This window comes from Tachyglossus aculeatus, chromosome 1, assembly GCF_015852505.1.
Source record: "Tachyglossus aculeatus isolate mTacAcu1 chromosome 1, mTacAcu1.pri, whole genome shotgun sequence".
Classification (NCBI taxonomy): domain Eukaryota; kingdom Metazoa; phylum Chordata; class Mammalia; order Monotremata; family Tachyglossidae; genus Tachyglossus; species Tachyglossus aculeatus.
Genome location: NC_052066.1, coordinates 43,830,191 through 43,849,332, shown reverse-complemented (window position 1 = coordinate 43,849,332; position 19,142 = coordinate 43,830,191). Strand labels below are relative to the sequence as shown.

Here is a 19,142-nt window from a genome sequence, read left to right as displayed (position 1 = left end):
GCCCATGCTTAAGGCCCACCCATACTTGGAAAGTTTACTCAGTTCCTATTTATTTATAGAAAGAAACATCTTTCATCTAACAATCTCCAATAGATGACAAAGTTCCATGTTTTCAGGGCCTACCTTGGAGGATGCTGTTTACTATAGCCTCGGTGTGATCAGCCAATAGATCCGCTTTGGTGATGGCAGCTAGAGATAGATAACTTGACATGTTTCTGCACAGCTCCTTGTTACCTCTCTGGAGGAATTTCACTGCTACTGGGATGGCTAATGCCATCACGGGAGGCCGATTGTAGTTCTGGGAAAATACAAATAAGCACCAAAGTATCAGCATCCAAAGGAAAAACTCAAGAGTTCCCTCCCAGTAATGTGTTCAAAATGGTAGTCTCCTATAAATCATACTTTAAGGGAGGTTGTGTGGAAAGAAGAATGGACACAGAACAGCAGGTTACCAAATAGGTTGACCAGAAAGTTTTCGTAAGAGCTTTTTTTATCTCCTCAAAAGGGCCATTTTAAGATTCTGATGCACCTTGTGTAATTTTTAGTAGAATAATAATAATAATGATGGTTTCTGTTAAGCGCTTACCATGTGCCAAGCACTTTTCTAAGCACTGGGGGAGATACGAGGTAATTAGGTTGTCCCACATGGGGCTCGCAGTCTTAATCCCCATTTTACAGATGAGGTAACCGGGGCTCAGAGAAGTTAAGTGACTTGCCCAAGGTCACACAGCTGACAAGTGGTGGAGCTGGGACTAGAACCCATGACCTCTGACTCCTAAGCTCGGACTCTTCACACTGGGCCACGCTGCTTCTCTTAGAAGGGCTCTGACTCCAAATTCACTCCCTTTTCTGCATTCCCTGTGGGCCCTCCCCTCACTGGCATGTCCAGGGTGTCTTTTAGATCAGCCTGCTGGGGTGGGAGGGCTCAGAGTAGGGGGATAATAATAATAATAATGATATAGTAATAATAATAATAATAATAATAATAATAATAATAATAATGACATTTATTAAGTGCTTACTATGTGCAAAGCACTGTTCTAAGCACTGGGGAGGTTACAAGGTGATCAGGTTGTCCCACCGGGGGCTCACAGTCTTCATCCCCATTTTACAGATGAGGTAACTGAGGCCCAGAGAAGTTAAGTGACTTGCCCAAAGTCACACAGCTGACAATTGGCAGAGCCGGGATTTGAACCCTTGACCTCTGACTCCAAAGCCTGGGCTCTTTCCACTGAGCCACGCTGCTCCTCGTGGATGGAGTCTGATGGGTCAGAACTGGTGGTCAACCCTTTGATAGCCTGGCGTAGCCTTCTACGTGCTTTGGATTCTGGGTCACTGCTCCTTTGGCCCAGTGGATAAAATGGCCCTGCTTGCTGTTTCACCTCAGTTGTATACTTTAACGTTGCTTCTGTAAAACAGAGATAACAATAATAATAATGATGATGATGGTATTTGTTAAGCACTTACTACGTGCAAAGCACTGTTCTAAGCTCTGGGAAGGTGATCAGGTTGTCCCATGGGGGGCTCACAGTTTTAATCCCCATTTTGCAGATGAGGTAACTGAGGCACAGAGAAATTAAGTGAATTGCCCAAAGTCACACAGCTGACAGTTGGCGGAGCCGGGATTTGAACACATGACCTCTGACTCCAGACCCCTGCTCTTTCTATTACAATAACATGGATGGTAGTTTTTAAATGCTTACTATGGACCAAGTACCCTGCTAACGCTGGATAAGTGGATGGGATAGGTCTTGTCCCAAATAGAGCTCCAGTATAAGAAGGAGTGAGAACGATATTTTATCCCCATTTTATAGATGAGAAAACAGAGGTCTGGGGAGGTTAAATGACTTGACCAATTTCACTCAGCAGGCAAGTGGCTGCCTGCTAGAGAAGCAGGCTAGAGAAGCAGTGTGGCTCAGTGGAAAGAGCCCGGGCTTTGGAGTCAGAGATCATGGGTTCAAATTCCAGCTCTTCTAATTGTCAGCTGTGTGACTTTGGGCAAGTCACTTAACTTCTCTGTGCCTCAGTTACCTCATCTGTAAAATGGGGATTAAGACCGTGAGCCCCCTGTGGGACAACCTGATCACCTTGTAACCTCCCCAGCGCTTAGAATAGTGCTTTGCACATAGCAAGCACTTAATAATGCCATTATTATTATTATTATAAGTGAAAAGAGACAGTCCGTCATATTCATTGAGCATTTACACTGTGCAGAGAGCACTGTACTAAGCACTTGAGAGAGTACAATATAATAATAAACAGACACATTCCTTTGCTCACAGTGAGCTTATAGTCTAAAGGGGAAGACACACATTAATATACATGAATAAATTACAGATATGTACATAAGTATTATGGGGCTGGGAGGGGGGATGAATGAAGGGAGCAAGTCAGGGCAATGAAGAAGGGAGTGGGAGAAGAGGAAAATAGGGCTTATTCAGGGAAGGCTTCTTGGAGGAAATGTGCCTTCAATAAGGCTTTGAAAGAGGGGAAGTAATTGCCTGTTGAATATGAGGAGGGAGGGTATTCTAGGCCAGAGGTAGGACATGGGTGGGAGATGGGAGGGGAGATAGACAAGAAAGAGGTACAGTGAGAAGGTTAGCGTTAGTAAAGTGTGCAGTCTGGCTTGTAGTAGGTGAGTAATGGTGAGTAGTTACTGTTTGATGTGGAGGTGGATGGGCAACCAATGGGGGTTCATGAGGAGAGGGGAAATAGCCTGAAAGTTTGTGCGGTAAAATGATCTGGGCAGCAGAATGAAGTATGAACTGGAGTGGGGATAGGCAGGAGGCAAGGAGGTCAGCAAGGAGACTGATACAGTAATGAAGGCCAGATTCATTCAATTCATTCAATCATATTTATTTGGCGCTTACTGTGTGCAGATCACTATACTAAGCACTTGGGAGAGTACAATACAACACTAAACAGACACATTCCTTGCACTCAATGACCTCTCAGCTGCCTTTGAAACTGTGGACCACCCCCTTCTCCTCAACACGCTATCCCACCTTGGCTTCACAAACTCCATCCTCTCCTGGTTCTTCTCTTTTCTCTCTGGCTGTTCATTCTCAGTCTCCTTTGTGGGCTCCTCCTCCCCCTCCCATCCCCTTACTGTAGGGGTTCCTCAGGGGTCAGTTCTTGGTCCCCTTCTGTTCTCTATCTACATTCACTCCCTTGGTGAACTCATTCACTCCCAAGGCTTCAACTATCATCTCTACACTGATGACACCCGAATCTACATTTCTGCCCCTGCTCTCTCTCCCTCCCTTCAGGTTCGGGTCTCCTCCTGCCTTCAGGACATCGCCATCTGGATGTCTGCCTGCCAACTCAAACTCAATATGTCCAAGACTGAACTCCTTATCTTCCCTCAAACCCTGCCCGCTCCCTGACTTTCCCATCACTGTTGATGGCACTACCATCCTTCCCGTCTCACAAGCCCGCAACCTTGGTGTCATCCTCTACTCTTCTCTCTCATTCACCCCTCACATCCAATCCGTCACAAAAACTGCCACTCTCACCTCCGCAACGTCGCCAAGATCCGCCCTTTCCTCTCCATCCAAACCACTACCCTACTCGTTCAATCTCTCATCCCGACTTGATTACTGCATCAGCCTCCTCTCTGATCTCCCATCCTCCTGTCTCTCCCCACTTCAATCCATACTTCACGCCGCTGCCCAGATCATCTCTGTGCAGAAACGCTCTGGGCATGTTACTCCCCTCCTCAAAAATCTCCAATGGCTTCCAGTCAACCTACGCATCAAGCAAAAACTCCTCACTCTCGACTTCAAGGCTCCCCATCACCTCGCCCCCTCCTACCTCACCTCCCTTCTCTCCTTCTACAGCCCAGCCCTCACCCTCCGCTCCTCTGCCGCTAATCTCCTCACTATGCCTCGTTCTTGCCTGTCCCACCGTTGACCCCTGGCCCACCTCCTCCCCCTGGCCTGGAATGCCCTCCCTCCACCCATGCACCGAGTTAGCTCTCTTCCTCCCTTCAAAGCCCTACTGAGAGCTCACCTCCTCCAGGAAGCCTTCCCTGACAGAGCCCCCTTTTTCCTCTCCTCCTCCCCATCCCCCCACCCTACCTCCTTCTCCTCCCCACAGCACCTGTACAAATGTTTGTACAGATTTATTACTCTATTTATTTTACTTGTACATATTTACTATTCTATTTGTTTTGTTAATGATGTGCATCTAGCTTTACTTCTATTTATTTTGATGACTTGACACCTGTCCACATGTTTTGTTCCGTTGTCTGTCTCCCCCTTCTAGGCTGTGAGCCTGTTGTTGGCTAGGGACCATCTCTATATTTTGCCAACTTGTACTTCCCAAGCGCTTAGTACACTGCTCTGCACACAGTAAGCGCTCAATAAATATGAATGAGTGAATGAATGAATGAATGAGGCTAGCTCTCAGTAGGGCTTTGAAGGGGAGAAGAGGGCTAGTTTGGTGGATGTGAAGAGTGAGGGCATTCCAGGCCAGAGGTAGGATGTGGGCCAGGGGTTGATAGCGGGGCAGGCAAGAACGAGGCACCATGAGGAGATTAGCGGCAGAGGAGCTGTAGAAGGAGAGAAGGGAGGTGAGGTAGGAGGGGGCAAGGTGATGGAGAGCTTTGAAGCCAATAGTGAGGAGTTTTTACTTCATGTGAAGGTTGATAGGCAACCACTGGAGATTTTTGAGGAGGTGGGTGTCATGCCCAGAGCGTTTCTATTTTAGCACTGTTATGAAGGTCAACTGATGGTATTTAGAGACGGATTGAATATATATGTTGAATTAGAGAGAGGAGTCAAGGATAACACCAAGGCTTGTGAGACAGGAAGAATGATGATGCCATCAACGGTGATGGGAAAGTCAGGGGGAGGACAGGATATGGGTGAGAAAATGAAGCTCTGTTTTAAACATGTTCAGTTTGAAGTGACAGGAAGACATCCGCATAGAGATGTCTTGAAGGCAGGAGGAAATGTGAGACTGCAGAGAGGGAGAGAGAGATGTAGATTTGGGTATCATCCCCATAGAGGTGGTAGTTGAAACCATGTGAGGAAATTAATTCTCTGAGTGGGTGAAGATAGAGAATAGAAGGGGACCCAAAACTGAACCTTGAGGGATCCCCACAGTTAGGGGGTGGGAGGCAGAAGAGGAGCCAGCAAAGAAGATTGAGAATGAAGCAGCATGGCTTAGTGGCAAGAGCCCGGGCTTGGGAGCCAGAGGACCTGGGCTCTAATCCTGGCTCCTCCACTTGTCTGTTGTGTGACTTGGGGCAAGTCACTTCTCTGTGCCTCAGTTCCCTCATCTGTAAAATGGGGATTAAAAGTGTGAGCCCCACGTGGGACAACCTGATTACCCCGTATCCACCCCAGTGCTTAGAACAGTGCTTGGCACATAATAAGCACTTAACAAATACCATTATTATTGAGAAGCAGCATGGCTCAGTGGAAAGAGCACGGGCTTTGGAGTCAGAGGTCATAGGTTCAAATCCCAGCTCCGCCAATTGTCAGCTGTGTGACTTTGGGCAAATCACTTTTAATAATAATAATGATGGCATTTGTTAAGCACTTACTATGTGCAAAGCACTGTTCTAAGCGCTGGGGGATATAACATGATCAGGTTGTCCCACGTGGGGCTCACAGTCAATCTCCATTTTACAGATGAGGTACCTGAGGCTCAGAGAAGTTAAGTGACTTGCCCAAGGTCACACAGCAGACATGTAGCAGAGCTGGGATTCGAACCCATGACCTCTGACTCCAAAGCCCGTGCTCTTTCCACTGAGCCACGCTGCTTAACTTCTCTGGGCCTCAGTTACCTCATCTGTAAAATGGGGATTAAGACTGTGAGCCCCCCATGGGACAACCTAATCACCCAGGCCTGGGAGCCAGAAGGACATGGGTTCTAATCCTGGCTCTGCCACTTGTTAAGCTGTTTAAGATTGGGCAAGTCACTTCATTTCTCTGTGCCTCAATTACCTCCTCTGTAAAATAGGGATAGAGAATGTGAGCCACATATGGGACAGAGACTGTGTCCAACCTGATTTGCTTGTATTTCGACTTCTGACTCCCAGGACAATGCTGTATCCAGTTTATGGTAGCACATTCTCCCTTTCCTCAGGGAACAAGTAATAACTTCATCACAGAAAGCCAACTCTACATCCTTAAGGATTTCATTTCCTTACAAGTGTCAGGTAAGGTAGCAGAGGGGGTTAGCAGGACTCTTGTAACTCTAACATCATGGATGCTCATAATGGAATTTGGAATCACCACATCCGGGAAAAGAAAAATGGAAGGTGAAGGAATATGAGGAAGGTGGATACCTGCTATCCAAGATCAGTAAGTTGCAACTGCTTAAATTATTTTGCTTTAAGGAAGCTGGGTCTTGACTAGGCCAGAACAGGCAAGACAGTGCGTTGGAGGCAGCATTCATTCATTCATTCATTCATTCATTCAATCGTATTTATTGAGCGCTTACTGTGTGCAGAGCACACTACTAAGCGCTTGGGAAGTACAAGTTGGCAACATATAGAGACGGTCCTACCCAACAGTGGGCTCACAGTCTAGAAGGGGGAGAGAGTACAAAACATATTAACAAAATAAAATAAATAGAATAAATATGTACAAGTAAAATAAATAAATAGAGTAATAAATACATACAAACACATATACATATATACAGGTGCTATGGGGAGGGGAAGGAGGTAAGGCGGAGGGGATGGGGAGGGGGAGGAGGGGGAGACAAAGGAGGGGGCTCAGTGTGGGAAGGCCGCCTGGAGGAGGTGAGCTCTCAGTAGGGTTTTGAAGGGAGGAAGAGAGCTAGCTTGGCAGATGGGCAGAGGGAGGGCATTCCAGGCCAGAGGGGTGACGTGGGCTGGGTGTCGATGGTGGGACAGGCAAGAACCAGGCATGGTGAGGAGATTAGCGGCAGAGGAGTGAAGGGTGCGGGCTGGGCTGTAGAAGGAGAGAAGGGAGGTGAGGTAGGAGGGGGCGAGGTGATGGACAGCCTTGAAGCCGAGGGTGAGGAGTTTTTGCCTGATGCGTAGGTTGATTGGTAGCCACTGTAGATATTTGAGGAAGGGAGTAACCTGCCCAGAGCGTTTCTGGACAAAGACGATCCGGGCAGCGGCGTGAAGTATGGATTGAAGTGGGGAGAGACAGGAGGATGGGAGATCGGAGAGGAGGCTGATGCGGTAATCCAGACGGGATAGGATGAGAGCTTGAACGAGCAGGGTAGCAGTTTGGATGGAGAGGAAAGGACGGATCTTGGCAATATTGCGGAGGTGAGACCGGCAGGCTTTGGTGATGGATTGGATGTGAGGGGTGAATGAGAGAGTGGAGTCGAGGATGACACCAAGGTTGCGGGCTTGTGAGACAGGAAGGATGGTAGTGCCGTCAACAGTGATGGGAAAGTCAGGGAGAGGGCAGGGTTTGGGAGGGAAGACAAGGAGTACAGTCTTGGACATGTTGAGGTTTAGATGGTGGGCAGACATCCAGATGCAGATGTCCTGAAGGCAGGAGGAGATGCGAGCGTGGTTAGAGCACGGGTCTGGGAAGGTTTAATCCCAGCTCCACCATTTGTCTGCTAGGTGGCCTTGGGCAAGTCACTTCACTTTTCTGTGCCTCAGTTACCTTATCTGTAAAATGGGAATGGAGAATGTGAGCCCTGCCTGGGACAAGGACTGTGTCCAATTTACTTGTATCCACCCCAGTGCTTAGTAAAGTGACTGGCACATACTAAGCGCTTAACAAATACCACAATAGCAATTATTATTATAAAGGGTCAACAGACATGAGTATGGGTGTATCATTGTCATGATATATCCTGAATTATTAAGATTTAGCTTACCAGAATGTAGGAGATAGGAGACAACACCATTTTCACAAGAAACTTGCTTTCTGAGATTGAAATGAATATCACTAACTAATCATAGAATAATTAGCATCAACAGAAAAACAGGTGAAGCCCATCTTGATGATTAACCAGTGGATGGAGATATACATTTCTAAGCAATGAAGAAACACATATTAAGGAAGAAGCGATAAAAATAGGGAAGAAAGAATGAAAGCTTTTGCCATTGTTCCCTATAGCAGAACACAATTTTCAAGTCATAATGACTATCTGAAAGTCCTGACACATCAAACAACATATTATCCCAAAGGTAGACACCTACAAAATCATGTGAATTAACGAAGTTGTTTCTATCTTAAGAAACAGCAGATCTTTTTATGAACCAAAATCTGTTTAAGGTGCAGCTGTTACAGCATGGAAATCTCTGTGGTCCAGTGGAAAGAGCATGGAACTGGGAGTCAGAGGATGTGGGTTCTAATCCTGGCTCCACCACTTGTCTGCTGTGTGATCTTGGGCAAGTCACTTAACATTTCTGCGCCTCAGTTACCTCATCTGTAAAATGGTGATTAAGACTGTGAGCCCAATAGGACAGGGACTGTGTTCAACTTGATTATCACATATCTACCCCAAAGCTTAGTATAGTGCCTGGAACAGAGTAGGTGCTGAATAAATGCCATAAAAAAATGAGTTATAAAATCCCTTTAACATAAAAATAAATGATGACAGAAGTTGAAGAGTGAGCCAGACTGGAGAAAACTACAACAAAAGCATCAATAAAGTGAGGAAAGAGCTAAGATGAGTTTAACACTATAAAAAGCACTACTGATCAAGTAAATGATTGAATAAAATCCCTTATATTGTTACTTGCCTTATATTGAATTAATCAAACTTAAATTAATTGAAAGAATGATATAAATGTAAAACTCAACTGCATACTCAAAGTGATAACACATATAATGAAAACCAAGAAAAAAAATCAAAATGATTTCCAATGTTAGCAAAAAACTTTCCTAGAATTTATGACAAGAAAAAAAACAATAAAAGCAATATGCCAATAAAAAAGGAGTGTTGGAATTTCGTTCAAGAGTAGAAAGCAGTATAGTCAGGGGAAACAAGCACGGACTTGGGATTCACAGGACCTTGGTTCTAATCCAGTTCTGTCACTTGCTTGCTGTGTGACCTATGTCAAGTTGCTTGGGCAAAGTTCCCTAACTTTAAACTGAGAATGAAATACCTGTTCGCCCTCCTTCTGAGACTGTGAGCCCCTTGTGGGACAGAAACTGTGCCTGACCTGATTAACTTGTATTTGCCCCAGGCTTAGAACTGCACTTGACATGTAGTAAGGGCTTAACAAATACCAAAATAATATAATAATAATAATAATAATAATATAATTTACTGGGGGGCGGGAGGGTTCTTTATAAGTCACAATCATTGAACTAAGTGGGTGGGAAAAGGTGATAATGATGATGGCATTTGTTAAGTGCTTACTATATGCAAAGCACTGTTCTAAGCGCTGGGGAGGTTACAAGGTGATCAGGTTGTCCCACGGGGGGCTCACAGTCTGAATCCCCATTTTACGGATGAGGTAACTGAGGCCCAGAGAAGTTAAGTGACTGGCCCAAAGTCACACAGCTGACAGTTGGTGGAGCTGGGATTTGAACCCATGACCTCTGACTCCAAAGCCCGGGCTCTTTCCACTGAGCCACGCTGCTTCTCTACAATCAATGGTGATACAATCAATCAATGGTATTGAGTGCTTGAGTGGTATTGAGTGCTTACTATGTACATAGTGCTTACTATGTACCCAACACTGTGCTAAACACTTAGGAAGAGCACGGATCAGTGGAAAGAGCATAGGCTTTGGAGTCAGAGGTCATGGGTTCAACTTCCGGCTCTGCCAATTGTCAGCTGTGTGATTTTGGGCAAGTCACTTAACTTCTCTGGGCCTCAGTTACCTCATCGTAAAATGTGGATTTAGACTGTAAGCCCCCATGGGACAACCTGATCACTTTGTAACCTCCCCAGAGCTTAGAACAGTGCTTTGCAAATAGTAAGTGCTTAATAAATGCCATCATTATTATTATTATTGGGAGAATACAGTACAATAGAGATGCTAGACATTATCTCTGCCCTCAAGCACCTTATAATCCAGAGGGTGGCAATGAAGCTAAAATGAATTTTAGGTAGGGGGAAGCAAATTTTTAAAAATTATATACTTAAAATCTATGCCAGGGTGGTGGAGGGATGAGTACTTAAATGCTTAAGGGGTTAGGATTCAAGTGATGAAAAAGTACTAAAGTAATAGTAGGGAGGAAAGAAGCATGGGAGATGAAAGATTAGCCAGGGAAGGCTTCCTGGAGGCAATGTGGCTGTAGAAAGACTTTGAAAATGAAAAGAGTAGTGGTATTCCAGATTTCAATGGGGAATGAGTTCCAAACAAGAGAGAGGCTATGAGTAAGAGGTTAATTTTTTATATAGTATTTGTTAAGTACGTATTATGTGCCAGGCACTGTACTAAGAGCTGGGGTAGATATAAGCTAATCAGAGAGGACACAGTCCATGTTCCACATGGATTCCTTTCTAGACTGTGAGCCTGTTGTTGGGTAGGGACCACCTCTATATGTTGTTGAACTTCCCAAGTGCTTAGTACAGTGCTCAGCACACAGTAAGTGCTCAATAAATATGAATGAATGAACGAATGAATGAATCTCACAGTCTTAATCCTCATTCTACAGCTGAAGTAACTGAAGCCCAGACAGTTAAATGAATTGCCCATGGTCACAGAGCAGATTAAACCCAGGTCATCTGCTACAAGGCCTGGGCACTATCCACTGAGCAACACTGCTTCTCTTGAGAGATGAGAGTGAGACATAGTGAGTTGGTTGACATTTGAGAGAGCATGTAGCTTGGGTTGTAATGGGGGAGGAGCAAGGGTAAGTAGGAGGGAGAGAGCTGACTGAGTGTCTGAACGCCAGTGGTGATGAGTTTCTGCTGTTGAAGCCTTGGAGCTGAATAAATCTTACAAATATTTGGATTTCCTGACACTGAGAAGGATTAATAATGCCACAGATTTTAAAAGGTTGAATGCACTTTGGATTCTACCAAGGAAAATATTATCACATATGCTGACAAAAAGACTGAGGCTATAACTGCATTTTTAATATCAAGTCTTCTCATTTGGTATTATAAAATTATCTTACATAACTCTAAAAGCTGCCATCAAACTATATGACAGAATGCTAATGCCCCGGATTTCTATGTATTGAGAAAGTGGTAATCTTTAGATCACTATACCATATGAGAAACGTGGAAGAGGAGTTCATATAGAAAATCTAAGTCATGTTTACCAGAGACTACCTATTATAACAAAAGTTTGATTGGGGACAGGACTGGATTTGTACAATTTTTAGGAAGCAGCGTGGCTTAGTAGAAAGAGCATGGGCCTAGCAGTCAGAGGACCTGGATTCTAATCACAGTTCTGTCACTGTCCGTTGTTTGACCTTGGATAAGTCACTTCTTGGTGTTTCAGTTCCGTCATCTGCAGATTAGGGATTCAATATCTGTTTTCCCTTCTATTTAGGCTGTGAGCACTATGTGGAGCCTGATTATTTTGTATTTACCCCTGCACTTAGTACAGTGCTTGGCACAGAGAAAGTGCTCAACAAACACCACATTATTATTCGTGGTAGGAGGAGGAGTTCAAGCAATTAGTACAGTGCTCTGCACACAGTAAGTGCTCAATAAATATGATTGAAAGAATGAATAAGCAGATTTAAGGATAATTTAGGATTGTTGAATTTTTATGTTTAGAAGAATGAAACTAAATTTGTGATAATGCTATAATTCCCCATGGCAGTGAGTGAGAGTGTGTGTGTGTGTGTGTGTGTGTGTGTGTGTGTGTGTGTGTGTGTGTCTGTGTCTGTGTCTGTGTCTGTGTCTGTGTATGTTTGGGACTCGGGGGAAATCAATTTAATTTATGTGGACCTAAACTAGACTAAAATTTCAACCATATCTTAATATACTTGGAAATCCTTCCTCAAATATGGCAGATGACACAAAAGAAGAGCATTCTGGAGGACTGCAAAATTTGGAAGCCACAGAGATATGATTATTATTATTAACAAAATCATAAGGCATTCAAGACACTGCTTATGGTCACTAAGTTATCATTTCTGGCTCTTTGAAAAATCGTCATTGATTAAATGACAAGGGAAGTATGCTGAGGAAAAATACATGTAGTTTCAAAAGTTTTAGCTTCAGTTTTACTTATTTGCAATCCCCATTCTCCCTCCTCTTTACTGCCCAGCAAACCAGCATGTGGAATGCTCAAATGACATGATTAGTGATTATATCCAATAATAGACACTGAAGGAAATACTATCAAAGGCTTTCAATGTGAAAAGGTATCTAGGCAACTACAGGCATATCAGTAAGAGAAGAGCATTACTGTGTGCAAAAAGCTGTGGTAGAAAGGATATAAAGCATTGAGGAGATACAACAGACATATCAAATCAATTTTACTTATAGCACCCAACCTTTTCTCTGGTACTCGATCTCATTTTCAAAAGGGGCAAAATTAGTTGTAAAACTCAATGGGTATGGGAAGCAGCATGGCTTAGTCGAAAAAGGGCGGGTTTGGTAGTCAGAGGTCATGTATTCTAATCCTGCCTCTGCCACGTCTGCTGTGTGACTTTGGGCTAGTCACTTAACTTCTCTGTGCCTCAGTGACCTCATCTGTAAAATGGAGATTAAGACTGTGAGCCCCATGTGAGACAACCTGATTACCTTGTATCTACCCCAGTGCTTAGAACAGTGCTTGGCACATAGTAAGTGCTTAACAAATTCCATTATTATTTTTATTATTATTATTATTATTATGCTCACAAATACATTTATTTTTTGAATAATTTTGATCTCAGGAATGTTTATGGTGTGCTTTTTAAAAATTCCATTACTTCTACCTTGTCAATAAACCTTTTTAAGAGTAGCTCATTTTCAGAGTTCTCATTACGTTTTGCCAATTGCTACAAATGTGTGGGGAATCAGTCAATCAATCAATCATATTTATTGAGCCCTTACTGTGTGCAGAGCACTGTACTAAGCGCTTGGGAAGTACAACTTGGCAACATATAGAGACAGTCCCTACCCAACAGTGGGCTCACCGTCTAGAAGGGGGAGACAGAGAACAAAACCAAACATATTAACAAAATAAAATAAATAGAATAGATATGTACAAGTAAAATAGAGTAATAAATATGTACAAACATATATACACATATACAGGTGCTGTGGGGAAGGGAAGGAGGCAAGATGGGGGGATGGAGAGGGGGACGAGGGGGAGAGGAAGGAGGGGGCTCAGTCTGGGAAGGCCTCCTGGAGGAGGTGAGCTCTCAGTAGGGCCCTGAAGGGAGGAAGAGAGCTAGCTTGGCGGATGGGCAGAGGGAGGGCATTCCAGGCCAGGGGGATGACGTGGGCCAGGGGCCGACGGCGGAACAGGCGAGAACGAGGCACGGTGAGGAGATTATTCATTCAATCATTCATTCAATCGTATTTGTTGAGCGCTTACTGTGTGCAAAGCAATGTACTAAGCGCTTGGAAAGTACAATTCAGCAACAGAGACAATCCCTACCCAACAACGGGCTCACAGTCTAGAAGGGGGGAGACAGACAACAAAACAAAACAAGTAGACAGGCATTGATAGCATCAATAGAAATAAATAGAATTATATATACACATCATTAATAAATAGAATAATAAATATACACATATATACACAAGGCTGTGGGGTGGGGATGAGGGTAGAGCAGAGGGAAGGACTGGGGAGATGGGGATGGGAGGAGGAGCAGAGGAAAAGTGGGGCTCAGTCTGGGAAGGCCTCCTGGAGTAGGTGAGCTTGTCTGTCATAGTGTACTCTCCCAAGTGCTTAGTACAGTGCTTTGCACACAGTAAGTGCAAAATAAATGTAATTTTTGGAGGTATTAAGTGCTTACTTTGTGCCATGCACTGTATTAAACGCTGGGGTGGATACAAGCAAATCGGACTGGACACAGTTCCTGTCTCATGTGGGGCTCACAGTCTCAATCCCCATTTTACAGATGAGTGAACTGAGGCATAAAGAAGTGAAGTGACTTACCCAAGGTCACACAGCAAAGTGGCAGAGCCGGGATTAGAACCCATAACCTCCTGACTTCCTGGCCCACGCTTTATCCAATATGCCATGCTGCTTCTCCTAAATACGACTGATTTATATGTGTACGTAAATCCTGTGGGGCCATGAGTGGAAGGGTACAAATCCAAGTGCAAAGCTGAGGCAGTAGGGAGAGGGACTAGGGGAAATGAGGGCTTAGTTGTCAAAGGTATCAAACGAAAACTTCTTACCATAAGCTCTAAAGCACTCAATCATCTTTTCCCCTTATCTTACCTCCCTGATTTCTACTATGACCCAGCCCGCACGCTTCACTCTAGTGCCAACCTATTCACAGTATCGCGAGCTCATCTATCTCGCTGCCAACATCTCGCCCACATCCTGCCTCTGGCCTGGAATGCCCTCACTCTTCATATCCGACAGATGATCATTCTCCCCAACCTTCAAAGCCTTATTGACAGCACATCTCCCCAGAGAGGCCTTCCCCAACTTGGCCCTTATTTTCCCATCTCCCACTCCCTTTTGCATTGCCCTTGATATGGATTTGCACCTTTCATTCATCCCTCCCTAACCCCATAGATGCAGCGTAACAGGAGGGAGCTGTTGGGTCTAGGGTAGGGGTTTCTTGAAGAAGGGATACATGAGCATGTTTGAAAGCAACTGGGAAGAAGCCACTGGAAAGTGAATGGTTGAAGATGGCGATCGGTGAGGGAAGAATGGAGGGGACAAATGCTTTGCAAAGTGCCAAGGGCCACGCTAGGCTGAAGTTGGAGGGGGCAGTGCAGGGGAGAAGGGGACGGTACAAGGGATGATGGATTAGATGGGAGTGAATTGCCGGGGGCTGGCACGTGGGGAGGTTGTAAGAGTTAATAATGTGCAAATCTGAAGATTCAATGATTTGTTTTATTGTTGAACAAAACCTCCACCACAATATTAGAAACTGTGTTGAAAAAGGAGGCAGTGTTTCTAGTTTAAGCTTGCTGAATCTGAATTAAAGTCAAAGTTGAAGATGATGTCCTTCCACGAAAGACTCAGGCTTGAGCAGAGGGTGCAGGCTGGGCTGTAGAAGGAGAGAAGGGAGGTGAGGCAGGAGGGGGCAAGGTGATGGAGAGCCTTCGGTCAAACGATAATTAAAGGTCCTTTATAAAGAAGCTGGCAAACATTGCCATTTCCCAGATACAAGAATGCGTGGACAGTGCCCCAGAACACTGGGGTCATCGCCCGGACACAGAAGTCAACCATCCAAATGTGAGGTTGCAGTCCACAGGACCAAATAATGGATGGGTGGTCTTTATAGCTTCTCTAAATCAGAGAGTAATTCTTGTTTTCTAAATAAGCCTTCATAAAAATCCAAGTCTTTCTGGCGCACTGACGGTCACACGTTCACTAGGGATTTCACAAAGTGCTCCTGTTTCACGGGGGTGGCTTCCAGATCATTCTCCTGCAGAGCCAGTAAGGCAGCTTCTAGGCACAGGTTAGAATGGGAATGTAGCCGGGGGGAGGGGGGCGGGGGGAAACGTGTGTGTGTGCATATATGAAAACACGGACATATACACATATAGCCACATTGGCACATTTGTGAAGGGAGGCTTGCCACACAAAAGACAAATTTGAACTGATAGGGTGAAGTCAGTACCATATACCTAGAAAACAAAGTAAATGTTACAGTGAAGTTTACCTGCATATAAAGTGAGAACTGCCAACCCTGTTTTACTGATGCCAAGAATTACATTTCTGGATTAGATTCGCACCAATTTGGGCTTCAGGTAGATATTTACACTGTAAAATGAACTCTTGGGCCACTTCCCAGAATGTTGAAATTGGAATGAACAAAACAAGGCATACAAATAATTTTTAAAAGGTATTCCAAAGTCAATCCAATGTTAAAATCTCCAACCTTAGTGGAAAGAGCATGGGCTTGGGAGCCAGAGGTCATAAATTCTAATCCCGGATCCACCACTTATCAGCTGTGTGACTTTGGGCAAGTCACTTAACTTCTCTGTACCTCAGTTACCTCATCTGCAAAATGGGAATTGATTGTGAGCCCCACGTGGGACAACCTGGTCACCTTGTATGCCCCCAGCACTGAGAACAGTGCTTTGCACATAGTAAGTGCTTAACAAATGTCATTATTATTATTATTACTATCGCTATTAGTAATCCCCAAAACCTTGAGCATAACATGTTACTGTTAGACTTTTCAGGCAGTCTTAATCCTTCCTGACCTCTCTTGTTGCCCTGGAAACTGAAACCTCTCCCTCCTTCCTCAAACACTATCAGATCTTGATTTGACCCATATGGTACTCTCTTGGCTCTCCTCCTATGTTTCCAAGCTTCTCAGTCTCATTCAGTGGTTCCATTTCTACCTCTCACCTTCTAACTGTGGGTCTCCTAGAAGATTATTTTCTGTGACCCCTACACTTCTCTTACTAAACTCACACTCTTGGGAAACCAATTTGAGATTTTTTTTTATTGTGTTTGTTGAACACTTATTATGTGACAGGCACAGTACTAAGTACTGGGGTAGATACAAGGTAATCAGGTTGGACACAGTCTATGTCCCACGTAGGACTCACAGCCTTAATCCCCATTTTAAAAGATGAGGTAATTGTACAATTAATCCCAGTTAATCCCAAACAAGTGGCGGAGCTGGGATTAGAACCCAGGTCCTTTTGAATCCCAGGTCCGTGCTGTATCCATTAGGATGTGCTGCTTCTCTTTCCTTCCAAATCTATCTTTCCAGCTCCAACCTCTGACAAACTACAATCCCACTTTTCTTTCTACCTTCTGAACACCTGCACTTGGCTAACCCTCCATTGCCTCAAATTCAGTATGATTAAAACCAAACTTCTCTTCCATCATAAACCCACTCACCTCCTAACCCCCCTTCTAACTATGGGTCTCCTAGAATATTATTTTCTGTGACCCCCCCCTACACTTCTCTTACTGAGGTTACTTACTGAGAAGCAGCATGGCTCGGTGGAAAGAGCACGGGCTTGGGAGTCAGAGGTCATGGGTTCTAATACCGGCTTCCCCATGTGTCTGCTGTGTGACCTTGGGCAAGTCACTTAACTTCTCTGAGCCTCAGTTACCTCATCTGTAAAATGGGGATTAAGACTGTGAGCCCCACGTGGGACAATGTGATCACCTTGTATCCCCCCCAGCGCTTAGAACAGTGTTTTGTACATAGAAAGCACTTAACAAATGCCATTATTATCATCATTATTATTATTATTAAGGTTCTAAACTACTAAATTTATAAATGATGCCACCATCATTCTCCGTGTCTCAGAAGCTCACCTACTTGGTGTCATTCTCAACTCTTCTACTCTCCAACTATAGAATATGCCAGTTTTTCCACCACAGTGCATCACAAATAAACATTCTTCCCCTTCACCCTGAAAGTCCAAACCCAACATATTACCACTAGACTTGTATTGAGCCACTCACTGGTCTCCCTACTTATGGTTTCTACTTCACATTGCTATCTAGGTAATCATCCTATCGCTTGGTATTCCCCTCTCTACTTTTAATGCTAATAATTGTGGCATCTAATAAGTGCTTACCATGTGCTAAATGCTGGGATAGATACAACAAATTAGTATAGTCATTTTTCTCTCAAATCTCTCAAACTACCCACCTTCTTCTGGTATCAAAGTAGAAACTTCTCACCACTGGATGCAAAGTTTTCCATCAGGTTTCCCCATTTCATATCTCATTGTTTGCTTCCCCTCAATTCACCTGCTAGCTATTTAACTCACTTCTAACTAAGAGAAGCAGCATGGCTTAGTGGAAAAAGCACAGACTTGGGAGTCAGAGGATGTGGCTTCTAATCCTGGCTCCGCCACTTGTCTGCTGTGTGACCTTGGGCAAGTCACTTAACTTCTCTGTGCCTCAGTTACCTCAACTGTAAAATGGGGATTAAAAGTGTGAGCCCCACATGGGACAACCTGATAACCTTGTATCTACCTCCAGTACATAGAACAGTATTTGGCACATAGTAAATGCTTAACAAATACCAAAAAAAAAAAAAACCCAAACTATACTTTACCTTTGAGTTTCTCATTTCTGATCCTTTGTCCATGCTGTTTCCCCTGCCTGGAACTATCTCCCCTACCGAATCTGCTAGTCCAGCTCCTCTCAATTACTAATATCTCCTAAAAATGATCAATCAATCAATGGAATTTATTAATGGCTCACTCTACGCAGAGCACCATACTAAGCTTTTGGGCAAGTACAATACAATAGAGAAGGTAGACATGATCCTTGTGGTATCATGTCTACCCACAAGGGATTTTTATGGACTAGAAGGGAGAGACAGGCATCAAAATAAATTACAGAGGGATATGTACATAAGTGCTGTGAGGTTGGGTGAAAATCAGATTTCTAAGGGCTACAGATGGGTTCATAGTCAATGCAGAAGAAAGGACAAATAAGGAAAGTGACATAGGAGGAAAAATGGGGGAAGTGAGCATCTATCATCATCATCATCAATCGTATTTATTGAGCACTTACTGTGTGCAGAGCACTGTACTAAGCACTTGGGAAGTACAAGTTGGCAACATATAGAGACAGTCCCTACCCAACAGTGGGCTCACAGTCTAAAAGGGGGAGACAGAGAACAAAACCAAACATAGTAACAAAATAAAATAAATAGAATAGATATGTACAAGTAAAATAAATAAATAGAGTAATAAATATGTACAAACATATACACAAATATACAGGTGCTGTGGGGAAGGGAAGGAGGTAAGATGGGGGGATGGAGAGGGGGACGAGGGGGAGAAGAAGGAAGGGGCTCAGTCTGGGAAGGCCTCCTGGAGGGGGTGAGCTCTCAGTAGGGCCTTGAAGGGAGGAAGAGAGCTAGCTTGGCGGGTGGGCAGAGGGAGGGCATTCCAGGCCCGGGGGATGATGTGGGCCGGGGGTCTATTGCGGGACAGGTGAGAATGAGGCACGGTGAGGAGATTAGCAGCAGAGGAGCAGAGGGGGCAGGCTGGGCTGGAGAAGGAGAGAAGAGAGGTGAGGTAGGAGGGGGTGAGGTGATGTACAGCCTTGAAGCCCAGGGTGAGGAGTTTCTGCCTGATGTGCAGAATGATTGGTAGCCACTGGAGATTTTTGAGAAGGGAAGTAACATGCACAGAGCGTTTCTGGACAAAGACAATCCAGG

The 19,142-nt window shown here is 44.3% G+C and overlaps 1 protein-coding gene across 2 annotated transcripts in view; it reads right to left on the bottom strand.

Annotated features, from left to right (window-relative positions):
• Positions 1 to 19,142, bottom strand: part of VEPH1 (ventricular zone expressed PH domain containing 1) — a 238,875-nt gene that overhangs the window by 174,689 nt on the left and 45,044 nt on the right. For both annotated transcript variants that reach the window (XM_038746083.1, XM_038746084.1), the window contains exon 4: positions 124 to 298. In XM_038746083.1, the coding sequence (XP_038602011.1) occupies positions 124 to 298 (175 nt within the window). The remainder of the gene's footprint in view (positions 1 to 123; positions 299 to 19,142) is intronic.